Below are 24294 nucleotides of genomic sequence, written 5' to 3' on the forward strand. Positions count from 1 at the left end.
TTTCCTCCCACGAGTAGGGACTGGGGGCTTGAACCCAGATCCTTGTGCATGGTAATTTGTGCAGTTAACCAAGTGCACCACCCCTCCACCCATTTTTTTTTTTTTAAAGCATGGTACCAGAGACAAAACTCAAGCAAGTACTCTACTGCAGACTATGTTGCTGGCCCAATTACTTAACTCCCCCCCCCCCACACTTTTTTTTTTAACCAGAGCACTCATCAGCTCTGGCTTATGGTAGTGCAGGAGACTGAACCTGGAACTTCAGAACCTTGTGTACGATAACCATTGCATAACCATTATGCTATCTACCCCCACCCCTTAATTTTTTTTCTAAGAAAAAGGCAGGTCAAGGCAAAGACAGAAGGAACACAAAGCACTTCACCATCACCCGTGGAGCTGCACGTGTCTTCTCACTGTTGCTCTCAAGTGGGACAGGGCCCTCCTGTCGAGTCACCCACCCAACCCACTTTACCAGTTTCTGTACTTCGTTTATTTCTCTTTCTCCTTTCACTGGGGCCAAAATTTGCTGTATTAACTTTAACCATCCAGAAAAGGGCAAAATCACCCTTTTATCAAAAAGATGGTAAGATGGAAGGAACCAAATTCTGTAGGTTTTTGTTTTTTACCAGAGCACTGTCCAGCGCTAGTGCTGCGTAGGGACTGAATCTGGGACTTTGGAACCTCGGGCATGAGAGGCTCTTTGCAGAAGCATTATGCTATATACTCCCACCCAGGAACCAAATTCTGTATAGCCTGTGTTCTAGAAGGATACTGCCTACCTCTTCATGTTTATAAGATAAAGAGGAAGAAGAACTAACTCACACTATCACATCCTTAGGGTCCATGTAATTTTCAGTCTGTCACAACAATGTAGTCCATACTCTCGACTGTTCACATCCTCTTTTAAGCTTCAAAATCCAGTTTTCAGGAGGATGTCCTCTACCTTTTTTTTTTTTTTTTTTTGCCTCTAGGGTTACTGCTGGGGCTTAGTGCCTACACCACAAATCCACTGCTCCTGGAGGCTATTTTTTTCCCTTTTGTTGCCTATTTTTTCCCTATTTTTTTTTCCTTTTGTTGCCCTTGTTGTTTTATCATTGTCATTATTATTATGGATGTTGTGGGATAGGACAGAGAGAAATTGAGAGAGGAGGGAAGATGGGGGGGCTGGGGGAGGAGAGATAGACACCTGCAGACCTGGTTAATTACTTGTGAAGCAACCCCTCTGCAGGTGGGGAGCCAGGGCTCGAACCGGGATCCTTACTCCGGTCCTTGTGCTTTGCGCCACCTGCGCTTATCCCACTGCGCTACCACCTAATGCAAATGTCATAGTGCTTTTAAGCTATAATAACACTTTTTTTTTTTTAACCAAAGCACTGTTTATTTCTGGTTTATGATGGTGCTGGGGATTGAGCCAAGAACCTTAGAGCCTCAGGCATGAGTCACTTAGTTCCATTACATTATGCTATCTCTCCAGTCCTATATTGACAATTAGTCACATAAGGCCATGTGTGTTTTAGCATAGTTAGTTTTGTCTTTTGTCTTCCTGAGCAGCAGCTTGTGGTGTACAGTCTAAGATGGCCCACAATGCTCTTCCCCTCGAGGTTTTGTTTTGGGTTTGTTTTTGTTTTTTACCAGAGCACTGTTCAGCTTTGGCTTATGGTGGTGCAGGGGATTGAACCTGGGGCTTTGGAGCCTCAGGCATGAGAGTCTCTTTACATAGCCATATGCTATCTACCCTCCGCCCTCCCTCTAGGTTTATTATTATTAGTAGTAGTATATATTTATTTTCCCTTTTGTTGCCCTTGTTTTTTAATTGTTGTTGTAGTTGTTGTTATTGATGTTGTAGTTGTTTGATAGGATAGAGAGAAATGGAAAGAGATGGGGAAGACAGAGGGGGGAGAGAAAGATAGACACCTACAGATCTGCTTCACCGCCTGTGAAGGGACTCCCCTACAGGTGGGAGGCCGAGGGCTTGAACCAGGATCCTCACTTCTTACTTATGCCGATCCCTGCGCTTTGCACCACATGTACTTAACCCGATGCGCTACTGCCTGGCTCCCCTCCCTCTAGGTTTTTTTTTTTTTTAAACATTTATAGTCTATTTTTTTTTATTCCCTTTTGTTGCTTTTGTTATAATTGTTGTAGTTATTACTGTTGTTATTGATGTCGTTGTTGGATAGGACAGATAGAAATCGAGAGAGGAGGGGAAGACAGAGAGGGGGAGAGAAAGACACCTGCAGACCTGCTTCACCGCTTGTGAAGTGACTCCCCTGTAGGTGGGGAGCCGGGGGCTTGAACCGGGATCTTTATGCCAGTCCTTGAGCTTTGTGCCACATGCGCTTAACCTGCTGCGCTACCGCCCGACTCCCCCCTCTAGGTTTTTATGCCTGTGTATAAGCCCTTCTTGAGAGTGTGCTAGAACTATTGACTCATTTCTAGATAACAAAATATGGCAAACATGATTTTGAGATTTTATTTAAGAGACTGTGGCATAAGCTATAAATAACTGTTCTCACTATTCACCAGCTGCTATGCTGTGACATACTCTAAGGTCTGTGTGGCATGGAAATAGGGTGGTCTTCCAGTCAATAGTCAGACAAGAACCAGTTGGGCCCTGAGCCTAACAGCCTGCCTGTCAACACCCAGGTAAGTGAGCTTAGAAACCGATGAGACTGCAGTCTTGTGAGAAACCATCAGGCAGAAGCACCAGGTTTATCTCATTCACAAAAATTGTGAAATAGCGTTGACTGCTTTAAACTGTTGAGTTTTATATATAAGTTGCTAAGCACAATACATTGTATTGTATCATATTGTAACGTAATTTCATCCTGAAATATATGTATATATTACATATCATAGTCCTGTGTACCTAGCAGGTATTTTAAAAATCTGCTAGTTAATCTAGAAATGCTAAATCATGAGGGTCCAAGGTTGGGAGTCGGGAGGTGGCGCAGCAGGTTAAGCGCACGTGGCACGAAGAGCAAGGACTGGCCTAAGGATCCCGGTTTAAGCCCCCGGCTCCTCACCTGTAAGGGAGTCGCTTCACAGGTGGTAAAGCAGGTCTGCAGGTGTCTTTCTCTTCCCCACTCTTTTCCTCTCCTCTCTCCATTTCTCTCTGTCCTATCTAACGACAGCATCAATAATAACTACAACAACAATAAAAAACGAGGGCAATAAAAGGGAAAATAAATAAATACTAAAAAAATTTTTAAAAAGAGTCCAAGGTGATGTTTTGCATTGGCAAGATTATGTGCTATTAATAATACAAATTTCCTCAAAGAAGCTTATCAATCTTGAATCTGAATAGTAGTAAAATACAATGCTAAAATTAAGTTTAATTAGGGTTCATCTGAAAGTAATTTATTATGAGGTTTAGAATTGGGCAAACATTAGTTATTAACATTTATATTACAAATATGTAAAATAATAATTATTTCACAAATTTTACTACCAGACTCGAGTCTAGTCACAGAGCTGAGATATATAAAGAAGGCTATTGCCCCCCACACCTCTGGACAGCTAATTTTTGACAAGGGGACCTAAAATATTAAATGGAGAAAAAAGAATCTCTTCAACAAATGGTATTGGGAAAACTGGGTTGAAGCATGCAGAAGAATGAAACTGAACCACTTCATCTCACCACACACAAAAGTAAACTCTTAATAGATCAAGTATTTGAATGCTAGACCAGAAACTATCAAATATTTAAAGGAAAACATTGGCAGAATTCTTTTCCATCTGGGTGTTAAGATGTCTTCAACGACTAAAAACCATTCACAAGGAAAACAAAACAAAAATAACCCATGGGACTATATTAAATTGAAAAGCTTCTGCATTGCAAAAGAAACCACCACCCAAATAGAGAGACTCCTTATGGGATGGGAGATCTTTACATGCCATACATCAGAATAAAGGTTAATATCAATATACAAAGAGCTCACCAAACTCACCAAGAAACAAACAGCCCCATCCAAAAATGGGGAGAGGCATATTCTCCAAAGAAGAGATCTAAAAGGCCAATAGACATATGAAAAAAATGCTCATAGTCACTGATTAGCAAAGAAATACAAATAAAGACAGCAATGAGATACCAATTCACTCCTGTGAGAATGTCACATCAGGAAGGGCAGTAACAACAAATGTTGGAGGAGTTGCAGAGATAAAGATCTCTGTACATCTCTGTTTACCTCAGCACAATTTGTAATAGGCCCAAACTTAGAAGCAACCCAGGTGTACAGCAACAGATGAGTGGCTAAGAAAGTTGTGGTCTATGTACACAGTGGAAAACTACTCAGCTATTAAGAATGATGAATTTACCTGTTTCACCTTATCTTAGATGGAGCTTAAAAGAATCATGTTAAATGAGATAAGCCAGAGAGAGAAGGATAACTGTAGGATGATCTCAATCTTAAGCAGAACTTAACAAACACAGAAGGGGGAGGGTACAACTTGGACTAGTTGGCTGTATTGCACCAAAGCAAAGGACTTGGGGGAAAGAGGGCAGGGATGGAGGGATGGGGATAGGGCTTTCAGATCCTGGTACAAGATAATAGAAAAGTAGCTAAGTTGGAGGTGAGAGTGTTTTGCAGACACCTGTAACAAACAGCAAGATGTGAAATTGTACTCATGTGCTTTCAACTGTACTGTAAACCATTAACAGCCTCCCAACTTAAGTTATCTGGATGAAATATTTATATTAAAATATTCTAATATATAAAAAGTAAAGTTTTCTTGTTTAGAATATAAGTTATTATATACCTACCCCCATAAGGATTTTCTTATAGAGATTCATTTGATAAACATTACTTGGGGAAAATTTTGAATAAATCAGACCAAAGAGTGGTTACCTGTCTTAATGTGTCACCTTCCTGATTACTAACTGTAATCAATTTATCTTCACCACCTAAAGCAAGCAGATTGTCTGCATTCCAACAGCCACATGTGATTCTTTTAGTATGTTTTCCTGAAAAAAGAGATGAGTTTTGTATACACACATGGATATCTCAGAAAAAAATTAAAGATAACCTGTGATATCAACCTGAAAATCTAGGTACTATACCATGGAAATTAAACTGTCATCAAAGCAATCCATTTCTAAGCAATTTTAATGTAAACAGTTTATCATCGAATTTTAAAAGTCACAGTCATGGAATAAAACTGGAATAAATACCATTTTATAATTTTACTTTATTTTAAACTTTTTTTATTGGACAGGGACAGTGATAAATCAAGAGGGGAGGGGATATATAGAGATAGGAAGAGAGAGAGAGAGAGAGAGAACTCTGTTCACCGCTCATGAAGCTTCCCCCTGCAGGTGGGGATCAGGGACTTGAACTCAGGTTTTTGTGCACTGTAACACGTGCACTCAATCAGGCACTCAATCAGACACTCTACCCCCTTGCCCCATCCCCATTTTACAATTTTCAAGAAGATTTATTAGTTAATGAGCAAAAGGAGAGAAAGAGACCTAGAGACTCACTCTGGCACATTCTCGTGTGATCAGGACTTCATACTTGAGAATCCACTGCTTCTGCAATGCACCGTTTCCCTAGGGAACTTAGAACTTTTCATGTAGAAGCGACTATAGTGAGGATTCAGAAAGATATTCTAAAGACACCCCAACAATTTTTTTCCCATGTACATAAAACTGTAATGACAGCATCCTAAGAGAAGTAAATCCTAAAGCACTGAGGTCATCTTTATTATATTCAGTACTACCATAGGGTGGTAGACCATTAGCATAATCAGATGATTCAACATTCACAATGTTGACTGTGTTAACTGGTATTGGTATATGATAATACTAGGTGCAAAGATGATGTGCCCGACTGAGACGTGATTTAGTGCACTCAGCAAATGTTATTAGACAACTAATAAGTAGCAGGAAGCGTATCCAGTGCAAAAAGGACAGTGGGGTGGGGTATATCTCATGTTTGGCACTGTGGACATTTGTTGACAACCCTAAGATTTCCAAAATACCAGAGGTCCAAAGTTAAATATAGATTCTGGGGCCAGACTGCTTGGATTTGAATCCTGTCTCATTACTCATTATAAAACATTTGGTAAGTTACTTAGCCTTTCAATTCCTTAGTCAGATCATTCATAAACGGGGGTTGGGGGTGGTGGTGGTAGGAGCATTCTCTAAGACTGAGGCCCAAATGAGTCACAGCTCGCAGTGTGCTGTGTGCAGCACACAGGAGGTATTATATATTTGCAAGCTACTTCAGCTGTTCTTAAGCTCAAAGGTCGTGTTCACTGTATTCTTTTTTTTTTTATTGAGGAATTAATGTTTTACATTCAACAGTAAGTACAATAGTTTGTACATACATAACATTCCCCAGTTTCCCATATAACAATACAACCCCCACTAGGTCCTCTGAACACTATATTCTTTGTACCCCCAGAGAACCTAATGTTGTACCCTGTGCAGAAAGATGGTTCTAAGTCAGTCACATAGTGATTAGAGCCAAGGCAGGAGGTGCCTGCTATGTTAAGAGGCTACACAAGGAGGACAGTGTTGCTGGCATGGAGGAAGTAGAGAGAGATCAGAGATGGAGTCAGAGTTTTCTAGGGCCAGATCATGGAGTACTTTGCCAGAGATGGAGAGTCCTTGGTGATTTCTAAGCAAAAAGCCCACTCTAGTCTCTATGTTGAGAACATTCTACAGCAGGTCTAAAACTGAAGACAGATTGGTTAGGAGATTACAGAGACTCAGGTGGGTGCTGTCTGAGGCCTACACCATGTTAGTAACAGGAAAGGTAGCGATAACATGCTTGATTCTGAAGAAACCCCAAAAGGTGGGTTCTGCAAAACTTTCTGAGGGATTAATATAGAAGGTATGAGAAAGAATGACACGAAGGTTTAGTCTGAAGTCCAAAAGGATAGAATGTCACCCACCACTGGCAAAAGGAAAGCTGTGGGTCAAAGGGTTTGGTCAATATTTAATTTGAAGTGTTTACTAGACTTCTCACTAGAGATACTTAGTGAGTAAGTGAGCACAAGAGCCTCAAGTTTGAAAGAGATTAAAGCAGTATCTCAAATCAGGAGAGGAGCACACACAAAAAAGGAGGCAACAGTTAGAAGAGACTGAGATGCAAGAGATTTAGCCGGATCATAATTAAGAGCCTAGTGTAGGACAGTAAGACTAGACAAAGGTGAAAAGATGCCAAAGACAAACTTCTTCCTAGACTCAAGGAAGGGAAGAGAAATTATCTTTTTCTTCCTTCTCCCTTTGTGCCTCAAGCCTCCTCTGTCTCCACAGCCTGGAACTCAGGTAAAGCAGCAGCAGCAGCACTAGTACTTGGTACATTTGCAGTGCCTCCTGAGGGTGATGTGGACACTTGACACATAGTAATTCACTGAAATATTACCTCAAAAATGGCATACTATGATAACAGATTTGAAGGTTAATGGAAGATGGACAATATTTTACTAGACTGGGGCAAATGAAATTCATGTGTCTCAGAATCATGGAAAGTGAAAACTTCCTGGGTTTGGTTTGGTTCAAGGCAACAAATCAGTGCAAGGTAACAGAGAATTTAGTTACTGTAAATGCTGATAATCATGCTACCAAGTAGCTCCTGCCAGAAGCAAATGATTTTGTTTTTAGGAAAATAAATCATTTAAATAAAAAGCAAACAAAAAAAGAAGTTACAAGTCAGAGTTCTGAAACAGACAACTATAGATTTAGCTAAAGGACCCAAGATATGTAATTAACTTGAATCTTTTCAGACCCTCTTATACAGTTAATAAATAAGACTATAAGCAGAATCAAGTCATATTCAGTACAAATATCATAAAATATTGTAATGTATGATACCTAACACAAAGTAACCATGCCCCTACAAATTATTTTCTTATACTTCAAAAGTTAAAAATACTAGAGTTTATAAGCTAAACACCTACAGATGAGGATACATGAGGGAAAATGCTGCTTTAAAATAAGTTAGTTAGCATATTCTCTATCTCAGTTCAACAATTTGTTTGGCTTTCTATGTTAACTCTCTTTTCAGCCACCAGGTTCCAGATGCTAGCACGATGCCAACCAGACTTCCCTGGACAGACAACCCCACCAATGTGTCCTGGATCTCCAATTCCCCAGAGCCCCACCCTACTAGGGAAAGAGAGAGGCAGGCTGAGAGTATGGATCAACCTGTCAATGCCCATGTTCAGCGGGGAAGCAATTACAGAAGCCAGACCTTTCACCTTCTGCATCCCACAATGACCTTGGGTCCATACTCCCAGAGGGATAGAGAATGGGAAAGCTATCAGGGGAGGGGATGGGGATATGGAGACTGGGTGGTGGGAATTGTGTGGCGTTGTACCCCACCTATCCTATGGTTTTGTTAATGTCTCCCTTTTTAAATAAATAAATAAATAAATAAATAAAAATAAGCTAGTTAGCTTGTATGGTAGCAGCTCATTTTTGTAACTCAAATATTTTAGTGTTTCAAATGATCAGCAATACTACTGTTTAGTTAAAACACTAAGCACTCCTTAGTTGAAAGGCATTTTCTTAAGCACTGTGGGCACTATCATTTCCAGAGTTTAATCCCTTCTTTAACAGTAAATTACTCTTTTCTGCCAACCAAGATGTATTTAAGTCCAGTATTTTCACCACACACCAGATAATATTGTGTAATTGAAAACAATCAATACTACTTCTTTCTCTTCCTTTTCTTTTCTCCTTTCATTCTTTCTTTCTTCATGCGTGTGTGTGTGTGAGAGAGAGAGACAGACAGACAGACAGACAGACACAGACAAACAGGCTCAGTGCTTGCACTGCTCCCAAAGTGGCCATTTCCCACTCCACTTCACCCCACCCCGCTGTTTTTTTTTGTTTTTTTTTTTTGCCTTTATATTTGATAGAACAGAAATTGAAATGGAAGGGGGACGTGGGGAAGGGACTAGAGCGATCTATGGGGCTGGGTGGTGGTGCACCCGATTAAATGCACACATTACCATGTATAAGGACCTATATTTGTGACCCTGTGCCTATCATGCAGTGTGGAAGCTTCATGAGTGGTGAATCAAGGCCACAGGTGCTTCTCTCTCCTTCTCTTCTCCATCTCTCTCTTTCTTATCAATTAAAAATAAAATAAAGGAATAACGGCCACCAGGAGTAGTAGGTTCATTATGCAAACACCAAGCCCCAGTGATAACACCAGAGGCAATGAAAGAAAAGAGACAGGGGGTCGGACAGTAGCACAGCAGGTTAAGCGCACATGGCGCAAAGCGCAAGGACCGGCGTAAGGATCCCAGTTCGAGCCCCGGCTCCCCACCTGCAGGGGGTCACTTCACAGGCAGTGAAGCAGGTCTGCATGTGTCTATCTTTCTCTCCCCCTCTGTCTTCCCCTCCTCTCTCCATTTCTCTCTGTCCTATCCAACGACAATGACATCAATAACAATGATAATAATAACCACAACAATGGTAAGAAGAAAAAAAAACAACCAAAGTAACAAAAAGAAAAAAAAAACAACTTAAAAAAAAAAAGAAAGAAAGAGACAGGCAGACATAGACACCTACAACATTGCTTCATCACTCCTGAAGCTTCCCCCTTACAGGTAGGAACCAGGGGCTTGAACACATGTAGCATGTGTCCTTAACTGGGTACACCATAACTGGTCCCTCTTTTTTATTAACTAAAACAGTGCTCAGCTCTAGCTTATAGTGGCACTGGGAATTGCACTGGAGTCCTTGGACCCTCAGGCATGAAATGCTTTTGCATAACCATACCCCCCAGCCTAGTACTGCTTCTTACTATATGATACTCATAGGGTAGATGCTAAGTGAAGAGAGGCTGGGGAAAAGGAATCAAAGAGAATGAGCCAAGAGGGTAAAAACAGAAAGCAAACACTCTCTGGACATATACCCCATCCACATCTAGATGACACTGCTGTTTGGAGAGGGGAGAGGTCAGCATGTGGGATCTGAATACGTTTTGCCCAAGCAATCACCAAATGCTTTATAGAATCCACCTACGAGTGTGTTATTCCATGGCCAGTGGTTCAATCCAAGGGCGAAAGGAATACAGGGAAGCCACAGAATTAATGACTGGTGTTCAAAGGTACAGACTGACCATATAGCAGTCAAGTCATCCCACATGGCCTGGGAAATTCTTACCAGACACCGAAGAGGATCTTTTTATTTAGCTAGTGTGATGGTTTATACCAGGGGAGTCTTACTACAAAATTTCCATTTCAGATAGAAGAAAAATCTGAGGCATTGAAATGTACATTTATGCAAAGCATCTCCAATAATTAGCTGTGTCTTTAACCATTACCTACCAAGGACAGGAATCTTTCGAGATGTCTGATGGTTATAAATCAGCAAATTTCCTTTAACAGTTCCAACAGCCAGGAAACTTCCAACTTTTGACCAAAGAAGGTAAGACATTTGATCCCTGTAACATTAAGATATAAATTACTAACCAATGCACAACCATAATTTACAAGCAGTCTTTTTAAAAAAGGCGTTTCATATGTGACTTTAACATCTATTTAGAAGCTGAAGTAGAACAGTATGACATAATGCTCTGTGGGGAAAAAAGTGTTATGGATGTGTTGGAGATACTACAAGGTCATTTTATAGTCAAACTTAAAATACAAATGCACATGGAGTCGGGCAGTAGCACAGTGGGTTAAGCGCAGGTGGTGCAAAGTGCAAGGACCAGTGGAAGGAGCCTGGTTCAAGCACCCGGCTCCCCACCTGCAGGGGTGTGGCTTCACAAGGGGTGAAGCAGGTCTGTAGATGTCTAGCTTTCTCTTCCCTTCTCTCTCCATTTCTCTCTGTGCTATCCAACAACGACAACAACAACAACTACAATAAAACAAGGGCAACAAAAGGGAATAAATAAATATTTAAAAAATACAAATGAACAGTAAGCACATTTAATGAGGTGATATAATTGTTATTCATATATCTACTAATACAGTTTTCACTCAAAAAGTAAAAAATTTAACGGATGATGACATCTCATGCTTTATTTGTTTGGTTTATTGGGGGAGTAATGATTTACAGTAGATACAACTATTTGGTACACATGTAAATTTTCTCAGTTTTCTGCAAAACACTCTCACCCTCAGCCTAGGTCCTCCTCCACCACCATGCAGCAGGACCTGAAAGTTCTCCTCTCATCCCCTCTTGCATTCCCAGTTCTTTATCTTGGTGCAATACACCACAGTCAGTCCAAGTTCTACTTTGTGTTTCCCCTTTCTTTTCATTTCTCAACTTTTATCCATGACTGTGATCATCCCATATTCTCTCTCTGGCTTATCTCACTTTATATGATTCCTTCAAGCTCCAGCCAAGATGGGGTGAAGAAGATTAATTCATTATTCTTAACAGCTGTGATATATATATATATATATATATAGTTCTCAGCCATTCATCTGTTGTTGGACACCCAGGTTGCTTCCAGGTTTTGGCTATTGCAAATTGTGCTAAGGTGAACATAGGTATACGCAGATATTTTTGGATGGGTATGTTAAATTCCTTAGGATATATCACCAGAAGAGAAATTGCCTGGACAGAAGGTAGGTTCATTTCTAGCAGTCAAGAGTTCTCCAGACTGCTCTCCACAGGGGTTGGGCCAATTTACATACTCACATGACATTGCATGCTTTTAACAGGATCTGATTACATGATAAACTACATTGGAAATGATTTTTGGAAATTCATGGTCTTATAAAGGACCTATTTTTCTCAGCTCTGTATTTAGGGTAGCTCAAGATAGAAGGCATCACCAGTTGGTAAGTGCATTCTAAGATTCACAGGCTGAATTTTTATACTGTGCTGACCTAAAGAAAGCCAGGACTCCTTGAAGAGCAGCTCATCCCATAGATGAAGAAAAAGAAATCATGATGGGTCTAGGAAGAGGTTCTGACCCCACCGGTGCTGGTGCTCATGTGGAGTGGCTCCAACCAGGGGATAAGCCTCCAACCCTCCCTCACTGGCTCTAGAGGCCACATGAATTCAGAAAGACACATCGGGGAACATTCTGGTACAAACATTCATTTATTTGGAGAACAGTACAGGTCTTTATACCGAGTTAAACAAAGAACATTTTTCACATATGTCAGAAATTACAGGTTTCTTAAAGGTCAGCTTGCCCCTATGGTAGGGGGCTGGTATGACAAGAATTGATGAGATATATAAAGGTCAAAACAATTAGCCTCCATGATGCAGGCAAATTAATTATCCAAAGGTATTTGAGAGAAGCATAGGGGTTAAACCAGTAAGTTGAGGTAGAGAAGAAAAACAAAGCTTGATGTGAATCACAGATATCAAAGGGCACAAGGAAATAGAAGTTGGGGGTTTTACTGCCTGGTATAGGAGGGTATATGATAAGAGTGTGTTCTCCTATATGATCAAAAGGTGAAGTGGATGTGTGAACTTTGAGTGAACCCTAAAGCAGGTAACCATTTGGCCTACTAGCTGGGGAGCTAAGTGTAAGAGGCTTGTAGGCTTTCTGTGAGCTTGAGAGCCAAACAAGGAGAAACAGTCTGGGAGACTTTTCCCTCTTGGCTCATCTCTGTAAGGAGAGAGGCTAGCAAGTGGGGTGTCTTTCCAGACCTCCATCCAAGGATGGGAAAGCTCCCCTAAGCTCTACCAAGCTTTCACATAGTCCCACACACGGGCAGGGGGGAAGCTTCTGGAGCGGTGAAACAGTGCTGCAAGTGTTGCTCTGTCTTTCTCCCTCTCAATTTCTCTCTGTCTCTATCCAATAAACACGCACGGAAGAAAGAAAGAACACTGGTTCTGAAAATGCCTGGATAATCTACAGGATCTAGAGATTTAGAAAAGCCAATTCTCAGGTCCCACCCAATTCCTACTGAAGAGGAACCTCAGGGGCAGTGCCCAGCTATGTGTTTTAGCAAGCTGGTTCTGATGCAGCTAAGTTTTTGGAACTACTGACAGATCGAGCTACTGTCTTCAGAGAGCATCACTTCTTTACTGAGGGCAGTAAGATGAGGGCAAAAGGGCATGCTTAAAGTTACTGTTTTGGGCTAAAATAAGAGGATTTGATTATTAAAAGTCAGAAATTGTGACCTGGGATAGTAGATGATGGCATAGTGAGTGGATGAAGCATTGGACTCCTAAGCATGAAGTCCCAAGTTCGATCCTTGGCAGTGCATGTGTCAGAGTAATCTCTGGTTCTCCATCTCTCTTATAAATAAATAAATAAATCTTCAGAAGTTGGAAATTTAGAGGCTGGAGATGACTTACTGGGTAGGGTACACACCTTGCTATGTGTGTTGCCCAGGTTTGAATTCCAGTATCACACAGGAAGTGCTAAGGAACTGGGGGAATATCTGATGCTGTGGTGTCTATTTGAGTGAAGAAGTCGGCCATGGAGTACTGAAATCACACCAGTGCAAGGCCCAGCCCAAAAAAAAAAAAAAGATAATTACACATTTTAAGTGTTTGTAAAAAGCTGTAAAACTATGATTATACCTAAAAGATAAAAATCCACCTCCAGCACATGAAAAGTTAAGTTATAGTAATATGGAAGTGTAATAACATGCTTAGTTGAAAACTTAACTTTATGGGGACAGGCGGTGGTGCACCGGATAGAGAGTGCATGTCATCATGTGCAAAGACCCAGGTTCAAGCACCAGGTCCCCATTTGCAGGGATAAATTTCACAGGCTGTGAAGCAATGCTTCAGGAACTCTTCTCTTTTTCTCACCCTTGCTATCTCCCCCTCTCCTCTCAATAATTGTCTCTATCTACAAGAGAAAGAAAAAAAAAAAAAAGCAAGAAAATCATGGCCACCAGAGTGGCCCGGTAGGTGGAAAAAGCACTGGACTCTCGAGTGTGAAGTCCCAAGTTCAATCCCTGGCAACACATGTACCAGAGTGATGTCTGGTTCTTTGTCTCTCCTCCTATCTTTCTCATGATAAATAAAATCTTAAAAAAAAAAAAAAAAGGCCACCAGAAGTGGTGGATTCATTGTGCAGGTATTGAGGCCTAATGATAACCTTGATGATAGATCAATAATACCACAGCACCAAACCTTCCTTCAATGTGGTGGGGGCTGTGCTTGAACTTGGGTCGTGCACACAACAAAGCAGCACTCTGTTCAAGTGTGGCCCACATCTCACATCTTTGACTACAAAGAGCCTGACTGACCAATGGCCCCAGCTGCTAGGCATTAGACGCCTTCACCACAACATACACGGCCATGCCTTCCTTGGGCTGCTCCAAGACAATGAATAAAACAGGGAAACTGCTGAGGTTCATTCTTGGGAGTCAGAGGACTCCTTCATGGGCAGTTCTGGCGCAAATATTTCCACTGAAAGGCCTTGCTGAACTCTACTGGAACTATACGGCCGTCCAAGATATTCTAGATGATCTTTCCTCCTTCCTCACAAAGGTCAGCTATCATTGTGCAGATGGCTCTCCCCAGTTTATGCTATTCTATGGGAATTTTCTGTAACAAATCTCTTCATTTGTCCGGTGTCAGGGATCAAACCCAGGACCTCATAAACTTGAAGCATTCACTTTACTACTGAGCTATATCCTCAGCCCCCTAATACATCTAACCCTGTCTTGAAGTCTCTATCTTAGAAAAACATGAAGAATTGCAAGTGAGCTAAAACAGTACCAGAAAAGAGAAACATGAACATGGTCTGAGCAGCAACAGGAGTTGCACGAGAAACAGCAACAATATCAGTTCCATCAATAATTTTCCAATATCAACAGTCACACAAAAACCAACCAGAAAGAGTGCTATGAAACAGTGTGTTCAGAAGGCTCAGGAGTCCCAGGTTCAATCCCCCTGAACCTCCATAAATGAGAGCTGATCAATGCTCTGGTTAAAAACAAAAAACAAAAAAAGAAAGAAGTAATATGTTTTGAGAAGATCAAGTAACTATCTTCAAAAGAAAAACTAACTGAACAGACTGTCTCTCTTCCCTCAGGTCACAAGGTCTCTCAACAAGCCTCACAAAGTACAGTAAGATACTAAAGCACACAGAAGTTTTGAATGATACTAACAGAACTGGTCAGTGTATAATGATCACATGTATTTCCAAGAAAAACTTAAAGACTACACTGTTCTAGGGAAATCTACCTGTTAATAAAATGATGGAAACTATATAAAGACACAGGCTTGAAAAGGGCATGTTGATAATGACAACTGGAGGCCAACTGGAATAGCATCTAAGTTAGATGATTTCTTCTGTGAAGAATGGCCTACGCTGAGAGCTGACAGTATCCATAGAGAAGAGTCTTATTGAGAATGAAGTTAGTATAGGGCTGAGAGACAGAGTTTTGGTTGCATCATTAGAATCCCTATGTCCAGGGATGGGAGATAAGTGGGGCCAGGTGGTGGCACACTGGTTGAGAGCTCATGTTACACTGCTCAAGGACCCAGGTTCAAGCCCCTAGTCCCCATCTGTGGGGGGCGGAGGAGAGAGTTTCAGGAGTGGTGAAGGAGTGCTGCAGAGGCCTGTTCCTCCTTCTCTACCTCTCCCTTTCCTCTTTACCTCTGTCTCTCTAAAAAAAAAAAAATTAAAAAAAATATATATGTCTAGTCATGTCTTTAGTCAACTCACTTCCATATTTCCTTGTGTATATTCCATTTCAACTTTGGATTTTTCAGCCCCACCCAAAGCAACTTGTTATTGAAGTTATTTATGTTACTGGTAGCATTAAACCTATTAACGTACAAATAACCATGTTCAGATGAACATTTTTAAAATTAAAAGTTATCCTTACCTCATGCCACTGTCTAGCTGGCTGGTTTTATTTTTGTTGGCATCCCATAGATAAATGCAACTGGAGGTCTCAGCAATCACTGCTAGGATATCTCCATCTTTATCCCAATCCATAGCAACACAGTTACTTTTAAAAAAGAGAAAACCATGAGTGAAATTTACAGACCTATATGTAATTTTTTTAATTTAATATTTATTTATTTTTGTTGCCCTTGTTTTTATTGTTGTAGTTAGTATTGTTATTGATGTCGTTATTGTAGGATAGGACAGAAAGAAATGGAGAGAGGAGGGGAAGACAGAGAGGGGGAGAGAAAGATAGACACCTACAGACCTGCTTTACCACTTGTGAAGAGATTCCCCTGCAAGTGGGGAGCTGAGGGCTCGAACCGAGATTCTTATGCTGGTCCTTGCACTTTGCGCCACCTGCACTTAACCTGCTGTGCTACCGCTGGACTCCCCCATATGTAATTTTTGTCTGAAACAAGGTTGTGCAATCTGTTTTGAATAGGTCATAAATTTTAGTTATTTTTTTTTCCAGAGCACTGCTCAACTCTGGCTTATGGTGATGAAGGGGATTAAACCTGGGACTTCAGAGCCTCTGGCATGAGAGTCTCTTTGCATAGCCATTATATTATCTACCCCTGCCTAGTCATAAATGTTCTAACATGAGAAATAGTACACAACTCAGTATTCACTGCTTAAAAAAATACATCAACTTTTTGTTGAGGGGATGGATGTATTAATTAAAAATGTGTTTGGGCCTAGCTGAGAATACACCTGTTTCCAAGTGCAATGATCCAGGCTCAAACTCCTGCTCCCCAACTGGGGAGGGGTAGGGGGAAGCATCCAAGCTCTAAAGCAGGGCTACAAGTCTCTGTCTCTTTCTCTACCTCCCCCCTACCTCCATCTCTCCTCTCGATTTCTCTTTGTCCTATCAAGGTTACAAGAGGGGTAGGGGGAGAAAGAAAAGAAAAAGCCACTGGGAGCATTGTGCAGACAAAGTCCCAGCAATAACCCTGGTGGCTATAAAAATGTGTTTGGGGACCTTACTTCTCACTATTATTTGCAGATTTGGGGAGGGGTTGGGAAGAAGGGGGGGAAGGGAGCTTTCAATTACTGATTAAATCATCTGCCATATAAAGAGTACATAACAGGGAGTCAGGCGGTAGCGCAGCGGGTTAAGCGCACATGGCGCCAAGCGCAAGGACCGGCATAAGGATCCTGATTCGAGCCCCCGGCTCCCCATCTGCAAGGGAGTCGCTTCACAGGCGGTGAAGCAGGTCTGCAGGTGTCTATCTTTCTCTCCCCCTCTCTGTCTTCCCCTCCTCTCCCCATTTCTCTCTGTACTATCCAACAATGACAACATCAATAACAACAATAACTACGACAACAATAAAAAACAACAATGGCAACAAAAGGAAAATAATAAATAAATATTAAAAAGTTTAAAAATAAATAGTACATAACATCACTTTTATCTCAAAATTCTCTGTCAGTCAATTTTAGTTGTGGAATAAAGCAACAGAACCCAGAAGAAATAAGACTATTTTGGAAGCTAGATGTCACACAGATTGTGCAATAAAACTCACAGCATTCATTCCAAAGTTCTTACCAAGAACCTTCTTGCCTTACTATTTTATACATAATTGTAACTCCCTTGACCTCTTTTTCCTGGAACACTAAAGCTAGAATCGACAGTTGAAAACACAAGAAAAACGTCAAAATGGTGATATGTGACAGCACAAAGCAGGAAAAGCTGTTAGAGATTGAGAAAAGTAAACAACCTGATTTAGAAAGCAATGAACTACAGAAAGCCAGAATGGTTTTAAAAGACATGTGAGCATAAGATCTTTTGGGTTAGGGATTCCACACATCTTACTAACATCTATTGGATGTTATAAATAAAATAGCAGACAGTGATTATATTGAATCATTAAAAATACTTAAGTTATACTCATTTACTCTAGATGATTTCTGAAAGTGGATATGAAGTATTTGTCCTTTAAGAAGTATATGAAAAGTAACTATTTTCCAACAGTTAGAAAATAAATACATGATGCAGGTTTACCTTGTTTCCCTATATACATCTAAGGCTCATTTATAACTGAATAAGAATTCTTTGATATGGGCTCATTTAAATCTTGTCTTAAAGCTTCATTGTGAGTATTTGGATGTCTAAAAATACAAACTCAAGGCCATATACATGTTCCATTAACTACCTATACAAAAGACAAATCTTTGTGTAAACAGAAAAAGCCACAGAGGAGATGCAGGTTATATGCAGACTCAAAAATTCTACTTGATGATGTTATTATAATTATGATTATGATGATGTTTTAAGACAGAGCTTTATCTTCTAGGCAACAAAGCATGAAAAGCTTTTTAATCTAGCTTTGTACTTACCCAGGTAAATTAATTTTGCTTCTTTTTTGACCATGGCGATCAAATATTTTCACAGTATGGTCAGCTCTAAAAGCAATCAGAACACAATATATGATTTAATTATTTTTATCTGTGATATTTAAAATTTAAGTTATCATCTAAGTGATTTTACTGTTAGCTCATCAGTTTCATAATTTGTATCTAAAAAGTTGTAGCAGGGTAAAATTCTATAAACTGATTTTCTTTTTTTTTTTTTGTCTCCAGGATTATCGCTGGGACACGGCACCTGCACTATGAATCCACTGCTCCTAGCAGCCATTTCTTTTCCCCTTCCATTGTTGTTGCTGCTAATGCTGTTACATAGGACTGAGAGAGGAAGGGAAGAAAGAAAGGGGGAGAGAAATACAGACACCTGCTGACCTGCTTCACCACTTATGAAGCGATGGCCCTGCAGGTGGGGAGCTGGAGGCTCAAACCAAGATCCTTACACCAGTCCTTGCGCTTCACATTGTGTGCACTTAACCTGCTGAGCTACCACGCAGCCCCTAAATAGTTTTTTTTTTTAAAAAAAAAAAACATTTATTTAATAGAACAGAAAGAAACAGAGAGGAAGGGAAAACAGAAAGGGGGAAAGAGAGACAACTGCAGCATTGTTTCACTGCTTGTGAAGCTTCTCCTCTGGAGGTGGAAGCCAGGGGTTTGAACCTGGGTCCTTGTGTATGGTAACATGTGCACTCAATCCAGCGCACTATACCACTCAGAGCCCAAATTGTGATATTAATGGATAAAAATAAATTACTTTTCTTACCATACAACAAGCAAACATTAGATGCTGTAGTTAAGTGAACCTACAACCACTTGGATTTAGAGTGATTTCCTCAGAACACTTCTTACCCTGTTGCTGCAAGGTAGTTTCCTGATGTTTTCTGCCACGTAAACTGTATTGGTGTGCCAAGCCAACTCTTTTCTACCAGTGAGAAAACACGCTTAAAAAAAAACACACACAGAGAGAATTTTTATATCTTCAAAACAGACAAGTGTCAGAAAATACGTCAAAGCATGATCAGCAAAACAATATGGATCAGGGTAAGGCTTATGCTAAAGTCTATCCCCAAAATTCAACAACAAACAAAACAGTCAAACAAAAATTACTATCTGGTAGGTAAAGCATGGACCTCAATATATAAGACAGGTTGTTATAAAAATTGTTTGCTTTTTGCATGTCTCTCAATATCAATTTTCTAAAAATGTATAATTTTAGTATTTCAAAGATAGTTGAGCTTAAACAATTTAAATAAATCTAATTACCAGTGGCATGATTTTTGGGAGGGTTAAATTTAACAAAAAAATATCCTTTAAAAAAAAAACCTTAGAGATGACCGAAAAACAAAATGTGTGCACTTCTTTCAAAATTATTTTCTTTCTTTATCCATTAGTTATACCTACACCATCCTTAAGAGTTTAATTTGGTTATGGGTAGGCAATGCATAATTTAAAAAAATCATTCCTTGGTAACTGCCATGAATAAAGATGACACCATGTTTTTTGGGACAAAATAGGTAGAACCTGAAGTAACTAATCTAAGTGAAATAAAGAATTGTAGGACAATTACTGAATGATTTCATTCAATATATAAAATATAAATAACTCGGGAGTGGGGCGGTGGCGCAGTGGGTTAAGCGCATGTGGCGCAAAGCGCAGGGACTGGCATAAGGATCCCCACCTGCAGGGGAGTCACTTCACAGACGGTGGAGCAGGTCTGCCGTGGCTTTCTTTCTCTCTCCCCTCTGTCTTCCCCTCCTCTCTCCATTTCTCTCTGTCCTATCCAACAACGAACGACATCAACAATGGCAATAATAACCGCAAGGAGGCTACAACAACAAGGGCAACAAAAGGGGAAAAAAATGGCCTCCAGGAGCGGTGGATTCATGGTGCAGGCACCAAGCCCAGCAATAACCCTGAAGGGAAAAAAAAAAATCTTAAAATATAAATAACTCAAACTGGCAAAACTCAAAACTACTGAGTAATTCCTACACTAAAAATATGATGATTACTGGGGGAAGGGTGTGAGAGGAATGGTTGGAGAGTCTTTTTTGGTGTGGCTTCAGTGAGGCTTACAGAAAAGTGTAAAGCAATAACCTTGAAATTTTTTTAAACTTTCTTTTTTAAATTTTTATTATCTTTATTTATTTGGATAGAGACAGTCAGAAATAGAAAGGGGGAGACAAACTGGAAGAAAGACAGAAAGATACCTGCAGTCCTGCTTCACCCCCTGCAGGTGGGGACCAGAGGCTTGAACCTGGGTCCTTGCAGACAATAATGTGAGTGCTTAACCAGGTGCCGCACACCACCTGCCCCCCCTCTGAAATTCTACAGTATTGTAAATCAATAATAAAATAGTAATAATAAACCTGAATCAATTCTTTCACAGTCTTAAGCTGTGATATCCTAATATGGAGGTTACAAATTACCTGGGGGCTTACAATTTTACTGAAGACTTGAAAAGTGGGTAGCTATTATAATTATTATGTGCTGTAAGGGAAGGGCTGGGCACTAGCTCACTGTTTGAGAACACACGTTACTATGCACAAGGACTTGGGTTCAAGCCCCTACTCCCCACTGTAGGAGGGGAAGCCTTAAGAGCTATGAAGTGCCACAGGTGTCTCTCCCTATCTTCCCTCCCCTATCAAAAAAAAAAAGAGGGAGTGGTGGATTCATCATGCAGGCAGAACCTCAGCAATAACCATGGTGGTAAAAGTAAAGAGAAAAAGATTTGTAAGATAAAATATACATCAAAGACTATGAAAATTAATGTAGGGTTGGTGAGATAATATAATGGTTATACTAAGCGATTCTCATACCTGGGGCTCTCAAGTCCCAGGTTTAGTCCCCTATGCCACCATAAGCCTGAGCTGAATAATGCTCTGGTAAAATAATAATAATGCAAACAATCTCACTGATTTTTTTTATACTGATTACATGTCAAAATAATATTATGGATGTACTAAGTAAAACAAAATATTAAACTTAATCTTACCTGATTCTGAAAATGTTTTAATTACATTAGCCCCCATCTTATATGTCTAACAGCGCTGCTCTAGAACGTCTAAGAAAATAATCTTGAACAAAAAAGTTTAGATTGTATTGTGACAGATTAAACCAAGTCCTTTTCAATTTCAATTACAGATTAAACCAAGTCCTTATCTAGGGCTATCAAGTTTTTAGATACTACTACAAATGACTTAGACAGTTTGAATGGCATCACAAAACCACTAAAACTCACAATTGAAATGTCAGTCAAAACCACTTTTTGCTCACTGTCTGGTTTTCACCATCTGAGCTGACTTTTTCAGCTAGTGGAAGAGAGCTAAAGGCACTGCAGCACTGAAGTTTCCCCAAGGCTTGGGGGGGGGGGGCAGTTCAAACCTGGGTCACTTGTATGGCAAAGCACGTGCACTTCCAGGTGTACTATCTTGCCCATCCAATACCCATTTGAATGTCAAAAGAAACCATCTCGATCCAGTTAGAGCTCTCAGCTCCCCACCTGCAGGGGGAAGTCGCTTCACAGGCTGCGAAGCAGGTCTGCAGGTGTCTGTCTTTCTCTCCCCCTCTTTGTCTTCCCCTCCTCTCTCCATTTCTCTCTTTCCTATCTAACAACAACGACATCAATAAAAACAACGATAATAACTACAGCAACGATAAAAAGACAACAAGGGCAACAACAGGGAAAATAAATAAATAAAATTAAAAAAGAAATCATTTCAACTGAAAGCACAGGTGTGTGGTCACCGCAGGTGCATCCAAGTTTTATGGCACACAAAAACATCCTTGAAGGAAAAAAAATGTGTTGACACTATCACCGGGAGATAAGAAATCATACTCATGTGAAAATATCTTATTTCCCTAGTAAAACGATTTATAAAAAAAGGTCTCTCTTACTTTTGCAATACAGATTATATATACATACATATATATACATATATATACATATATGTATATATATATATATATATATTTACCACACTAACCTGGAAACCTTCATGCAAGTGATCCTTAAACTTGAATTTTGTGGTGGACCTCCTCTGGCTGTGATCTTAGACACTATCTTCACTTAAGCTATATAGCTGTCCAACATACATGCACTGCAGTGTTAAAGGTGTCAGCTTTACAGCCAGAAAGCCAAGATCTACATGTTGCTTTTTAACTTATTAGCTGCAGGGTTTAAGGAAAGTCACTTAAATTGCCTCAAGCACAAGAATTCTCCGTTGTAAATCAGGAATGATAAGATCTCTTCACTTTCAACAGTTTATAATGTGTAAGGCACTTCAGAAATATAAGTCACTCACTGTCAGTTTCCCTACTCATAGCCACTACGACGCAGAAGGACGTGTAAAATTATTTTTAAATGAACTTCTCATTTTAGTGGGTGGTGAGGTGGGGGTAAATGCTGTGATAAAAGTGTGACAAGAAGCCCAAGCCTAAAAATGGTGTGTGCAGAAAGGGTGACATTCTTGAGCAGAAGGCCTGCGTGTGCAAATGCGGACTTCACTGTGAACAAAGTACATTCACCACCAGATGACCTGTAACTCGAACCCGTTACAAGCAATACAGCCTGAGACTCGCCCCCTCCCCCCCTCCCCCGGGAGACTTCTCACTAATTTTAAGGGCACTGAGCAGTTGCGCAGCTTCCCAGCGGCTTAGCTGCAAATAAAAAATCAAGCAGCTCGTGAAACCCCGAGTCTATTACACTACCATCCTCCAGACGCATTTACAAGACCTACCAAGTTCGGGGGCTCTGCAAAGCTAACCAGCTCGTTTCCGAACAGCCTGCGCCGCTTCAACTCCGTGGAGCACCCAGAAAGGAGAGGCCTCCCGCTCCGCTTCTCTGCTCCTCTTTCCTTTCCCCTCCCTCCTACTCCTCCGCTCTCGCTCTCTTCCCCACTTCGCACTCAGGCCGGCGAAGGAAGACTGGCACACGCCCCTGTCCTGAAAGCTACACTCTGCGGGCCAAGGGAGGCGACAGTGGTCGCATCTTCCCGCCCCCGGGGTTTGTAAGTTATTTACCTTCATCGCAAAGCTCCAGCAGCCGCGCGATCTTGCAAGTGCGCAGGCGCACCCGATCTCCTCCGAGAAAGCTACCGCGTTCCCGTCACCCAGGAGACCGTGCCTGCAGTATCCAATCAGCAAGCGTCAATTGAAGGGCGGGGCCTCGCTGGTCCACAGTGGGAGGGGGAGAGCGGGGGCTGGAATCACGTGACGCAGTTGATCCAGGCTCTGGGAAGTTGAATGTCGGGAGGATGCGGCTGGGTTGTCTTTCTGTGCTCTGATTGGCTGAGACTTCCAGGGGAAGGTGGGCTCTGGGAGCCGCCACCCTACCCCAGCCAACACCACCAGCTGTAAGCCAATGATGGTCAAAGGGGTGTGGGGGAGGCGGGTGTGGGGGGGTGATACTAAGTTCTGGATATTACATAAAAAACTCCAACTTGACACTAACAAGGTCTAACAAAGGCTGCGTGAAAGACTTGGAGGAGTTCACGTGTTATCTTTCCCCCCTTTTTCCCCACTCCTTTTAAGTTTTCAGAAATAACATTGACCACATGTGGAAATGTAATTTTTAAATGACCTAAGGGGTTAACTAATTAACCAGCTAAACTGGATAGGAGAAAACTTAGAAAACTTAAAATCAAAACCAGGGAGTCGGGCAGTAGCACAAAGACCGGCTGAAGGATCCCAGTTGGAACCCAGGCTTCCCACTAGCAGGGGAGTCGCTTCACAGGCGGTGAAGCAGGTCTGCAGGTGTCTTACTCTCCTCCTCTCTGTCTTCCCCTCCTCTCTCCATTTCTCTCTATCCTATCCAACAACGACTACAACAATAAAACAACAAGGGCAACAAGAGGGAATAAATAAATATTTTTTAAAAAATCAAAACCAAATGGGGGCTGGTTGGTGGCGCACCTGGTTGAGCACACATGTTACAATCGCAAGGACCCAGGTTCGAGCCCCCAGTCCCCACCTGCTGGGGGAAAGCTTCACCAGTGGTGAAGCAGTGCTGCAGGTGTCTATCTCTCACCCTCTATCCCTCCCGTCTTCTCTATTTCTGTCTCTACCCAATAAATAAATAAAGATAATAAATTTTTTTTTTTAAAAAATCGAAACCAAATGGACACCAGCCTTGAAAATTTCCTGAGCA

General features: G+C 41.0%; 1 protein-coding gene across 1 annotated transcript in view; it reads right to left on the reverse strand.

The window, feature by feature from the left end:
* The window catches only part of WDR19 (WD repeat domain 19), an 83264-nt gene extending 60020 nt beyond the window's left edge, over positions 1-23244 (reverse strand). The window contains exons 1-6 of the mRNA XM_016187999.2: positions 23169-23244; positions 18999-19090; positions 18126-18191; positions 15724-15849; positions 10288-10403; positions 4848-4963 (exon numbers count right to left, since the gene is read on the reverse strand). Coding sequence (XP_016043485.1) covers positions 4848-4963; positions 10288-10403; positions 15724-15849; positions 18126-18191; positions 18999-19090; positions 23169-23174 — 522 coding nt within the window. The 5' untranslated portion in view covers positions 23175-23244. The remainder of the gene's footprint in view (positions 1-4847; positions 4964-10287; positions 10404-15723; positions 15850-18125; positions 18192-18998; positions 19091-23168) is intronic.
* Between the last annotated feature and the right edge of the window lie 1050 nt (positions 23245-24294).

The sequence above is a fragment of the Erinaceus europaeus genome, chromosome 3 (assembly GCF_950295315.1).
Source record: "Erinaceus europaeus chromosome 3, mEriEur2.1, whole genome shotgun sequence".
In the NCBI taxonomy this organism is placed as follows: domain Eukaryota; kingdom Metazoa; phylum Chordata; class Mammalia; order Eulipotyphla; family Erinaceidae; genus Erinaceus; species Erinaceus europaeus.